General features: G+C 50.6%; 1 protein-coding gene across 4 annotated transcripts in view; it reads left to right on the top strand.

The window, feature by feature from the left end:
• LOC133354151 (myocyte-specific enhancer factor 2A-like) overlaps positions 1 to 12,435 on the top strand; it is a 58,181-nt gene that overhangs the window by 37,112 nt on the left and 8,634 nt on the right. For all 4 annotated transcript variants that reach the window (XM_061570766.1, XM_061570764.1, XM_061570762.1 and 1 more), the window contains 3 exons: positions 6,606 to 6,764; positions 9,180 to 9,384; positions 11,229 to 11,509. In XM_061570766.1, the coding sequence (XP_061426750.1) occupies positions 6,606 to 6,764; positions 9,180 to 9,384; positions 11,229 to 11,509 (645 nt within the window). The remainder of the gene's footprint in view (positions 1 to 6,605; positions 6,765 to 9,179; positions 9,385 to 11,228; positions 11,510 to 12,435) is intronic.

The raw sequence follows: 12,435 nt of genomic DNA, 5'->3' as shown, positions 1-12,435 counted from the left end.
CGTGCTCGTCCTGACGACTGGTAGCGCGGAGACGTTGGTTTCCTCCTGCTGTTCTGCCAGGGAGAGCCGCCTCAGGAAAATTATCTGGGGTCGCAGTCCCCGGGGCTGTCTGGGGAATCACTTCCCCGCTTTCTTCTTTTCTCGTGAGCATCGCACACCACTAGAAGTTTCTTCTAATTATTTAAAGCACTTCTGACACCAGATATAGTGGATTAACGGAGAGACACACACTAACTCAGGAGGCAACATGTTTATTCTATGGACCACAACGGGATAACTATTTAAACCGGGTCAGGACAGTCGTCACACTGCCTGACCCACTATGGCGAGCACGAAGACCGAAGACCCAGGAGAAGACGCAGCACTGGGTACTCCATTCCAGCAGACAGCCCTGACCCAGCCTCGGGACCTCGCTTGTATGCCCCCCAACGTGGCCTGGCTCCGCCCTCGGCCACGCCCCCTTCTGGAACTTACCAGAAGGTTCTGGGCCATACCCCACGTGTCCCTTCTGTCACCTTTGGCCCACATCCTTACCCTGGCTTATCACGTGCCCTTGCCAGCCAATCGGGCTGCTACGTCCTCAGATGCCCCCTCTCTGCCGGCCACCGGCATTACGCCCCCTAGGGACCCGTTGCATGACATTGCTTGCCCTACTGGGAGAGAGTGCTACTACACTCCCAGTTCCCCTCTCTATCAGTAACTGGCGCTAGGCGCCGTAGTGACCCATTCTATGTCACTACACTAGCAACGAATTGGCATGTTCTGTTTACGTGACAAACCTTACTAATTAGCTGTGTCAGGTGGTGGCATGTTTAACGACACATTTATATTTATGCGATCTCAACGAAAAAAAAACCTATATTATAAAGTACATTATGTAAGTACAAATTGTGAAAGTATATCAATTCCTGGCGATTTTTCAACAAGAAAGTAGTGGTAACATGCACAGCCACATGACCAATCGGCTTATAAAATCCATACATGAGCGTATGCATACAGACAAGAAACGAACATCATTGTGTTCATTTCACGAATGCTTTACTTCGCAGAAACGGGAACGCACACACAGATACTCCTCTACGTACGAACGGGTTAGGTTCCAGAAGTCTGTTCGTAAGTCCAACTTTACTCCTGTCCATTCCAAACATGTTGTAGGGCATGTACCCTATATACGGGGAACGGCTTTAAAAAGTTGTATAATCTCCTGTAGATGTAGATGCCAATGGCTCTTCACGTTCTGTAGATGTAGATACCACCACCACCGCCATCTATTGCGCTGCGGTTGAACTTACGACTCTCGATCCGAACAGGCAACTGGACTTACGGACAGATTTTTTCGTTTCTCTGAAAGTACGTTGGGGAAACGTTGGCACGTGGTTGGAACCGTTGGATGCTCTTGTACTGGGTTCATCAGTGCACTCTGCCCGGCACCTTTGAAATCCTGGGTTCAAATCCAGGTTTTTATCCACCTGCACGGAGTGAGTTAATGGGGTCAACCCAACCACTGCCACCTGACTCCTCAAAATTTTCGGCGCACGGAGTTGCCATTTTAGAGTCTGCTATTTTATTATTATTGTTACTCCTAATTGCCCGGGATAGCCTCAATACTCTTTTTTTGCAGGAGGGTCGTGCCAAGTTTTCGCAGCAGGGGGCAACTGTTGCTCGCGAAGCATTTGTTTGTCACAAAAAATTTTGTCAAATTTTGCAAACTGGCACACAATGGCCGACTCGTATTGCCGTTACGCCACGGGATCTTTATCGTCCACTGTGAAGCGGACGGCGTGTGTTCTGTGTCTGTGTGTGCGTATGTACGCATACCCGTCAACCCCTCCATCAGTGTCTACCTTATTACAGACCAGTTCAGACCTTATTGGTCACCCCGTGCCCGTATAAATCTCAACATTCGTCCTGCAAAGTCCCATCACAAGGGAGAAACACAAACAAATTGACAAACATTCTTTTTTACCCTTATTGAAACGGCTGTACGCCGTATGGACCTGAAAACTCAATTTCCCTGCACACGAATACGGGGTAACCGTATGGGTTGACAGGGTATGTGTATGTGTGTATGTATGTGTAGGTATGTGTATGTGTGTATGTATGTGTATGTGTTAGTTGGGAGTGGTGGCGTGGCGGTTATCACGTTGTGCTACGAACCCGGCGACCAGATTTTGATTTCCACTGACGACCTTCACCTGTGACTATTATCTGAACCGGTCTTGGGCCTCCCGCAGGTCGACCCAGCCTCAATTGAGGAGCTGGTGCGGCGTATGAACATCACTGCTGGGGAGACAAAGGCGGCAGGGAGCAGTGTTGGCCACCCACCCCCTCGTGTGCCGTGCCAGCCTTCTTACGTGCTCACTAATAGCACTTGCCCTAACAGTCTGTTACAGGCTATACGGGGGATCTTTGTCTTTGCATGTGTGTGTATATTGAATTTCGTTCGCACCGTACGTAGCCAACCACACTAATCGGAGTCACATTTGAAAGAGAGTGGCCTTGGCCATTCGTCTGCCAGTAGGGGGGCGACGGACGCGATGCGTAATCCCAACTGAGTAGTTTGCGGGCAATTCTCGTCATCTGACGAAGTTTGGAAGGCACCTTGGACTGGCCCCTCACCAAAAGTCGCGACGTTAATCGGACTGACCGTTGCCGTTGTAATTAGAACGAGACTGGGTGACCCAATTGTCCTTTCAGCTTCTCGGCCGCACTCTTAAGCTGTTGGGTGCAGGTGAGTGGACCGCCCTTTGCCCGTGACGAGTAAGCCCTCATTGCCAGGGGAAGGCTAGAATAAGTGCCGAATAATATGTATATTTCCCTGTCCTCAAGTTTTAGTTGTTAATTCAAGTGGTGTTTGTTGGGAGCGGTGGAGAAGGAGCTGTTTGCATGCTGGGCGTGTGGCGAGTGAGATCCGAACCAGACCTAGGCTTCCCCCCTTCATCAACGGGCACTGACCATCGTGGTGAAGCGTGGTCAAGCTGCCCCCATGACTGACAGAGCATGGAGAGGCCTTCATCCAGCAGTGGATCGAAATAGGGCTTGTAAAGCGGTCGTCTATGCCATTTAAAGTTACTGGGAAAATCGTTGGACGCGAATGTAAACGTCCTTCCTAACAAATTTGCACCCCGCTCGGGACCAGAATGAAATAAATACGCGTCCTTTAAATTCTGATTAGTAAAAGCATTTGTGACTAAGTCAATAGGTTGTAATGCACAATGAGCGACACACGAAGAATTCCATCAAATCGTAATGATAATAAAAAAAACATTGCTAAATCAATGTGTTTGTCACCGTTAAATACAGGGCGACGCTACAACCACCGTGCACCAGTGGACTGCAGGAAAAACAAAAAGCTGCGTTCATAAAAGTCAGAATAACTCTGTTGTGGGAATTGAAAAACAAATATCTCGAGATGTGAAGTACATTACAGTTCTGCTAAGCCAGTGCACACTTTTACCCATAACGCACAATGAGTTTTTATGCATTGGACAGAGCCCCATCGTTGAGACTGGGCTCTTTGGCTAATAACATTTGACAACCCCACCCGACTCTGCCGAAGAGACCCAGAGAATTAAAAAAAATGTAATAAAAACTGTTCCAGCGTTTGCTTGCTTAAAAAAAACGCCGCGGGATAATGTCCGCGTGGAAAGCCAATGGACTCGAACATGTTTTTTTATTTAAACGTATGTTTGTTGAACTTCTTTCGCACCGTATGTGTAGACACAGTACAGGTGACCTGGGTCAATCACTGATGATTGATAAAGCAGACCCAGAGGGAGAGATCTGTCTCTCTCTGCGCGCGCGTGCGTGCGTGCGTGTGAGTGAGTGTGTGTGTCCCCATGTTGCGGGGAGCGGTGGTGTAGCGGTTAGCGCGCTGCGCTATGAACCTGGCGACCCGGGTTCGATCCCCGCTCACGGCCAACACCAGTGACGATTATCTGAACCGGTCCTGGGCCTCCCCTCGGTCGACTCAGCCTCAAATGAGTACCTGGTGTGGTGTGTAAACATCGCCACTGGGGAGACAAAGGCGGTCGGGCGTGGTGCTGGCCACCCACCCCCTCGTGTACCGTTCCGGCCTTCATAGGTGCTCGCTAACAGCACTTGCCCCTACAGTCTGTTAAGGCTATACGGGGGATCTTTGATCTTTGTGTCCCCATGTGGGTGCCCGTGTGTGTGTTGGTGTGTCCTGCCCCTCGCGCGCGTGCCCACACGATCCCATCTAAGGCAAGGGCTATGAGTGATGTCATGCGGCTGGCTGTCAGAGCCGCAACAGGTGTGGGTGGAGCAACAGGTGTCTATCCCAGCGATGTGCTGACTGGGGAGGCAGGGAGTGAGAGCTTTGAGAGATTGAGTGAGAGCGTGAGTGAGAGAGTGAGTGGTTGAGTCGGTGAGTGAGTGGGCTGAGAGTCTGAGTGAGACGGTGATAAGAAGTGAGTGTGGTGTGCGTGTGTGTATGTGAACGAGTGAGTGGTTGCGTGAGTGAGGAGCGGTGGCGCAGCAGTTAGCGCGTTGCACTACGACCTCAGCAACCCGAGTTCGATTCCCTCTCACGGCCAACACCGGTGACGATTATCTGAACCGGTCCTGGGCCTCTCCTATGTCGACATAGCCTTAAATTAGTACCTGGTGCGGTGTGTAATTAACGCCACAAGGAAGACAAAGGCGGTCGGGCGTGGTGTTGGCCACCCAACCCCTCATGTGCCGTGCCGGCCTTCATAGGTGCTCGCTAACAGCACTTGCCCCAACATTTTCTTATGGCTCGACAGAGGATGTTTGTCTTTGGTTGAGTGAGTGAGTTTTTGGCTTTGTGAGCGAGAGTATGGGTGAAAGTGGGGGTGGTGGAGGGGGCGGGGGTGGAGTGCATCCTGAGGGCTATTGCCCCCCCCCCCCATTTAGTGCGTTGGGGGGCAAACAACACACTTAAGTCCCCCTCTACAAATCTCTGTGGACGCTTGGGTGGAGGCCGATACTGACCAACACAGATCAGAAACATGAACGGAGAGAGTCAAGTACAGGTGGCAGATTTGAGGTTTTTAAGAAGAATTGTGGGGTGGGGGGGGGATAACTGGAAGAGACGCAGTCCAACATGGTGAAGTATGGGAATAGCTGCCCCTGACACACATCATCATCGTCATCGTCGTCATCGCGGTCCATGGGTAGATAGTCCCGTAGGTGGTCACTGCACACTTCGCCAGTTGTCTCCACTTCGCTGTCCGTCTTGCGTCAATACGCTGAAGCATCGGCGCGGCATCTTTCTGGCACCGACGTCTTAAATCGTCGTCAAGCCATCTTGTGTTCGGTCTTCCTCTCTTTCCGGTTCTTTCCATTTTTCCCAACAACACACTTTCACATTATGGGGACCTCATTTGCCAGTAAAAATATGATAATTGGTTTTTTACCCTTCTATCTGGCAACAAAACTGACACCTTTTTGCAAGGAGTCATGTTTGCATAGACCGCAATACCTGCAGTCATAATACAAACAAAAGAACATAACTCTGATAATGTGCACTGTCCTTGAAGTTGATTGGTCCACACCCGAGACAGCTTTCCTTCGAGCCTAGTCTCATATGGGTTGGACCAGATGACGCCAAAAGGCGCCTTTTGGCGTCATCTGGTCCAACCCATATGAGACTAGGCTCGAAGGAAAGCTGTCTCGGGTGTGGACCAATCAACTTCAAGGACAGTGCACATTATCAGAGTTATGTTCTTTTGTTTGTATTATGACTGCAGGTATTGCGGTCTATGCAAACATGACTCCTTGCAAAAAGGTGTCAGTTTTGTTGCCAGATAGAAGGGTAAAAAACCAATTATCACACTTTCACATGTTTCTGTTGTTGTTGTTGTTATCCATCCTACGCACGTGTCTGATCTTTAAAGGTGCATTGAAAATTGTTGATACTCCTACTGATATTCCTGCTGTTATGGAGTGACTCATGCTGCCAGCTATGGCTGCAAAGTTTAGTCGTACGTGTTATGTAGATCGTTTATTGTTAAATTTGAATCACAGTTCCTATGATCACTGTTACATTGTTTTTATGACTTTATTTTGGTGATTTCGAAAACGTTTTGGATTAGCCATATTTGTTTGTTGTTGTACAGAGCTACGTATGTATTTTTATTTTACTTTTATTAATTTTATTTTTTTACCTACGTGACTTTACCGAAAAAACCCAAGAATATAAATCCTTGCAGTCACGAAAGCTTCAAATCTAGAATGTACAGAGTTAGACTGATAACTTTAATCTAAATTGTCTTATGGTTGTTATTGTTTGACTTGCATCCCACTGGGATTTTTGCATATAGCATTGATATACGGTGCTTTTTCTGGAAGACTTTGCTGTTTTTTCCTGGATTTTTCTGTTTGCGCGTAGTCGCTTTAAGACGTTTCTTGTTCATGTTTTTGTTTGCTGCGGTTGCACCCGATTCAAGAGCCGAATGGCTCACAGAGCTATACCTAATGAATGAACTGAACTGTGTTTAAATAACTGCCCCTGACGCAACAGCCCACAGCCTTTCACGCTCATCGCCCGCTCCCAGCCAGAGTCCGCGTGTCCACCGTTGTCGCCAAACGCTCTTGCCCCTCTCCCTTCCCTGCTGCCTCAGGTGCTGAGCAAGAAGGAACACAAGGGAGGTGAGAGCGGCGGCGAGGGACAGGATGGCGACGGCCTCGACGGCGGATTCCTGCTCGCGCCGGGGACCCAGGATAAATACCGGCGCATCAACGAGGAGTTTGACAGCATGATGCGCAGCCAGAAGCTCGTGGTGAGCGCGATCCGCGGTCGCTCGGACGGTCCGAGGTCTCGGCGTCGTTGAGTAGGAGGACGACGACGACGACGATGGCGACCATATGTGGAGCAACCTTTCTGCGCGTGTGTATGTATGTTGAACTTATTTTGTACCGTACGATAGCCAACCGTGATGTGCGGGGGGAAGGACAACAAACCAAACACAAAAATCAGTTCTCAAGGGATGAGTTGTCAATCTAAATTTTAAAGTGCACAGCTCCAGTGGCGTCCTGATATTGGAAGGAAGAGCATTCCAGACGGCCGCAGAAGTGCGTCTGAAAGCGTGCGATGCAGTGACCGTGTTTGTTCAATGGCTCGCCAAAAGCCGTTTCGAGGATGACCGGAGTTTGCGTGATGGTTTATCTGATCTCGCGAAGGAGCATAAACCATCACGTGAACCTTCGCAGCAGCAGCGGCTTTATGGATAGCCATCGAACAAAGACGGTCACCGCATCGCCCGCTTTCAGATCCGCTTCTGTGTCCGTCTGGAACGCTCTTCCTTACGATATTAGGAAGCTACTGGAGCTTAGCACTTTTAAATCCAAATTGAAAACTCATTTCCTTACAGCTACTCTTTGTGTTTAGTTTGTTGTCCTTCCCCCGCACCTTCAAATAGCACGGTTGGCTACGTACAGTGCAAAATAAGTTCAACATGCATACGTGTAACAATAGAACAATAGGTTTTACCCTTTCTGGCAATAAAACTGGTGTCAAGATGTTACAACACCGAACAGAATCCTTTATTCAAGGAGTCCTGTCTGCATTAACCACACGCATACTTGTGGTGAACATGCAAACAAAAAAACATGCTCTGATAATATATGAAGCATTATCTTTGAAACTGATTGGTCCAATCAGTTTCAAAGACAGTGCTTATATTGCAAGTTGCATTTTGTGATTCCGTGAATTAATTTTGATCGCTGCGCAGCATTTCCGTGTGCGCTGAAGAAATACTAAAAATTTTCACGATTGTTCACGTGACAAAGTTACTAGCTTTGCTGTGTCGGGTGGAGGAGGGTGCACAGCACACATCGGCGTTTTACTCACGTGGCAATCTGACCCAATGTGCATGAATTAATTGACAGACTTGTCGTTGTGTCTCTTTCTCTCAGTCTCTGTGTCCATATTTAATGTTTCTTTCTGTCTCTGAGTGTATCGAAATAGCTTTTTGTGCTACTGCATGGTAAAGCTTCGATCTCTGCCGATGCCTGCCAGTGTATCTGATCTGCCCTCTCACTATCACGCTTTGTGTTTTGGTGCATCTATATTTGTAAATTCGTTCGTCTCCTCATCTCTCCATGTGTATTCGTGAGTCTTTTCTAGACTGCAGTATTTCAAAAAAAATGCTTTGCATGAATTTCGGTTCCTTTTAAAAAATAGGTCAAAGGTCACAGGATTTAGCAGAGCTCTTCATCAAGTCCCCGGTTTCTTCAGGTCGGAATGATCCTCAGGTCGACTCTGTGCGGTGAACATTACTTGGGCGAGTAACAGTGACTTGACAGTCAGGCTGACATACGAACTCGTGACATTTCTCGTCACGTCAATCACACTGTTTAGTCTCACCCTCTCTCTCCTTCTCTCTCCCCTTCTCGCTCCTCGTGCCTCTCTCCCCCTCTCCCTCCGTGCCTGTCCCCCCCCCCCCCGTGCCTCTCCCCCCGTGCCTCTCAAACCCGTGCCTGTCCCCCCGTGCCTCTCCCCCGTGCCTCTCAAACCCGTGCCTCCCCCCCTCCGTGCCTGTCCCCCCGTGCCCCCCCCCCGTGCCTCTCCCCTGTGCCTCTCCCCCCGTATCTCTCAAACCCGTACTTCCCCCCCCCCCCGTGCCTGTCCCCCCGTGCCCCTCTCCCCGTGCCTCTCAAACCCGTGCCTCTCTCCCCCTCTCCCTCCGTGCCTTCCCCCCCTCCCCCCGTGCCTGTCCCCCCGTGCCCCTCTCACCGTGCCCCTCTCCCCTTCTCTCTCCCCCTCTCCCCCCCCCCCGTGCCTGTCCCCCCGTGCCCCTCTCCCCCCGTGCCTGTCCCCCCGTGCCCCTCTCACCGTGCCCCTCTCCCCTTCTCTCTCCCCCTCTCCCCCCCCCCCCCGTGCCTGTCCCCCCGTGCCCCTCTCCCCCCGTGCCTGTCCCCCGTGCCTGTCCCCCCGTGCCCCTCTCCCCCCGTGCCTGTCCCCCCGTGCCTGTCCCCCCGTGCCCCTCTAACCGTGCCCCTCTCCCCTTCTCTCTCCCCCTCTCCCCCCCCCCGTGCCTGTCCCCCCGTGCCCCTCTCCCCCCGTGCCTGTCCCCCCGTGCCTGTCCCCCCGTGCCTGTCCCCCCGTGCCCCTCTAACCGTGCCCCTCTCCCCTTCTCTCTCCCCCTCTCTCCCCCCCGTGCCTATACCCCCGTGCCTCTCTCCCTCTCTCCCAGCCGGCCTCTGGCTTCCACCTGCCGATGTCTCTGTCGATGGGCGACCCCTCGGGGGTCTCGCTGCCATCCTTCTCCGTGGGGGGGCCCTCAGTGGTGGACTCGAGCCCCTGCGGGATGCTACCCCCTCCGCCCCCTCCCCTCCATCCCCAAATGCAGGGGGCGCTTCTACGTCTCACGGGGGGCTCGCCAGCTCCCCCGGCCCAGGGTAAGGCACGGACGACCCTCACTGAACACTTCCTTAAACGCTTTCTTAGCCGGAAGCATAAACATCGTCATCATCATCATCGGAGTAGTCTTCATGCTTTATTATTTCATCCGCGCCTCCCACGTAGTGCATCCTGATGTATCGGAACATGGGAGATACTTGAGTCCTTCAAGGATTGCAGACAAACAAATACAAAGTTCATAAAAAAAAATACAGGAGTGGTAAAGACAAGATAAGTAACATTAAAAAGCTAAAATGTGTTTTTTTGTTCACTTCATTTGAGTTATTTATACACCATCTGAAATTCATCTCTCTCTTATTTAGTCTCAAATTAATTAATTGCGAGTGGCATTCATAATATTTCAAGGTCATCTGGAAGCCTGTTCCACAACCTTGGTGCCAACATCTGCTGGACATACCACAGTTGGGGAAAGGCCTCCTGCCCCAATGTCTTCCACTCTTCACGATGTCCAGCCAGCTTCATCCAGTGCGCTTTTCTAAATCTTCTCACCTCGTCTCACCATCTCATGTTCTCTTTCTCTTTCCCTCCATCGGCAACCCGTTCCGTCGCTAATCTCTGCCCTCTGCTATTCGGTGTCCTGCCCAACTCCGTTCATTTATTTATTTTCAATTTGTTAATTTCATGTTTTCCGAATTTCAACTCCCAAATGTTAGCTTCTCATTTTGCCCCTCGTGAACACTTACTGGTCGATTAAAAAAAATCACTACGTACCTGAAAGCAAACACGAGCGTGATTGTGGAGAATGTATATATTATATAAATCCGCAGATAATGTCTCCTTCATAAGTCCGTCTCTCTGTTCCTGAAATCATCCACTCCCAGAAGACCGGGCGGCTCATGGGTTGTGTAACAAAAAATCTTAACATTCTTACGTGGTGAGATAGATATGAAGGAGACTTACTGCCTGCTTATTTTGTTGTTACCATTGAACACCGATGTTTAATACCAAGAATGCCTCACTGAGCCTCAGGACTCCATCTAAAGAGTCTTACAATGGGACATTTGGTTGCTTCCTCTTTTGAATATTTTCTGTTTTACCTCTGTGAGGAAACTGCCGTGGCCAGCGAGAACACTCGTGAATTTGAGCTCAGAGAGAAAAGACAATAATGGAGTTCCTCTGCTGAGTGAATTGACACTAACCACACAAATCGATCTTATATTCCCTAGCTGTTCTCCCATCCAGGTGCTGGTCAGAGTCAACCCAGCTTAGCTGTCAAGACGTGCCGAGGTCATCATTAAGGGTGGCTTGTACGTGGCACGCACGTAATACTAATAATGGCTTTTATTTACACCCAAAAGCCTCGCTGAGTCTCAACACTATTTTTCAGATGTTTGGCCAATTCCATTTAATGAGGCATTTTACTCCCGACGTAGTAAATTATCCGGAGAAAATCGACACTTACGAGGTGGTAATACTCCACGTTCCGCACAGATCGATTGTGCTGTAATCTCCTGACCACCTCACACCCGAAGCCAAAAGCTCCTGGTACTCCCATCTTCGTACTCCCATCCTGGTACTCCCACCCCAGTAATAATCAGACTGAAACCTGCTCAGCTTCCAATATCTGACAATTTCGGCTGCAATCAGGACAATATGGTCATAATTGCGTGATGACGTACTACGTGCTGCCGGGCTCGATGGTGGTGTCTCACTGAATATTTTCCATGGCACTGGTAGACGGAAGCAATCACGTTGCTCGTTTCCAGAACCAAAGCCAGAGGGTATACTGGATGTGGTGTGCCAGCTAGGAAATATTTTCCTGGTCTCTGGCCCAGACAGGCCGAAATGAATCCCTGTCCCATCTTTCCTCCCCTCCCCGCAGTCAACGGCTACTGCAGCCCAGCCCAAGTGTCACCCAGCCACCTGGGCTCACCGGGAGGGGGCAGTCTGGGGGGCAGCAGCACGGGGGTGCAGGGCCTGCTGGTGGGGGGGGGCTCCGGTGCGGGGGTGCTGGGCCGCGCTCCCCCCGGGCGCTCCCCGTCCTCGCCGGGCGCGCTCGGGGCGGACAGCTCGTCGCCGGGACTCGGCGTGGGGCTGTCCAACTCGGCGGGGCGATCGCTCGCTCAGGCCGGGAACAAGGGCGGCCTCATCCCGACGGCGCTGGTGAGGACCGCGGTGACTGTGATGGCCGTGGAGGTGCTTGTGGTGGTGTGGGGAGCGGTGGGTGTAGTAGTTAGCGACCTGCGCGACGGACCCGGCGGCCCGAGTTCGATTCCTGCTCACGGCCAACACCCAGTGAGGATTATCTGAATCGGTCCTGGGCCTCCCCTCGGTCGACTCAACCTCAAATGAGTACCTCGTGCGGTGTGTAGTAAACATCGCCACTGGGGAGACAAAGGCGCCCAGGCGTGGTGTTGGCCATGCACCCCCTCGTGTGCCGTGCCTGACTTCATAGGTTCTCGCTAACAGCACTTGCCCTAAAAGTCTGTTCAGGCTATACGGGCGATCTTTGTCTTTGGTGGTGGTGGCCAGCAACACGATGCATAGACTAATCCCCTTTCCTGCTCGTGCGTGCAGGAAGAGATTCCAACTCCCTGTTGTCGTGCTTCTTGACGAAGGGTTGAATAGTTGACGTGTTAGCTTCTGTCTGTAAGTCGTCCGGTCCCTAATGAGGGGGATAAAGTGGAGCAGCACTATAACCCTGATTAAATAAAAGCACATGATCCAATACAAAATTAAAACTTTTCGTAAAGTTGCGTTGCTGTTAGCGAGCGGTGAATGCGTTTTAAGACGACGTAAGCTATGCGTGATGGATTTCGTCCGATGGCAGTTCCGATCAGTACGCAACGATAACGACAACGCACACGGCGCCTGTCGTGGCCATTACAAGTTCAAGTTCATTTATTAGGTATAGCCCTGTGAGCCATTCGGCTCTTGAATCGGGTGCAACTGCAACAAAAAACAAAAACATGAACAAAAAAACATCTTAAAGTGAATATGTGACTGAGTGCAAACAGAAAATGCAAGAAAAGACAGCAAAATATTGCAGAAAAAAACACCGTACACCAACGCAGTGTGCAAAAATCCCA

This window comes from Lethenteron reissneri, chromosome 46, assembly GCF_015708825.2.
Source record: "Lethenteron reissneri isolate LAM-NWPU_2019-01 chromosome 46, ASM1570882v1, whole genome shotgun sequence".
Lineage (NCBI taxonomy): Eukaryota > Metazoa > Chordata > Hyperoartia > Petromyzontiformes > Petromyzontidae > Lethenteron > Lethenteron reissneri.
Note: the sequence above shows the minus strand (reverse complement) of the source record. Positions and strands in the feature narration are given on the sequence as shown.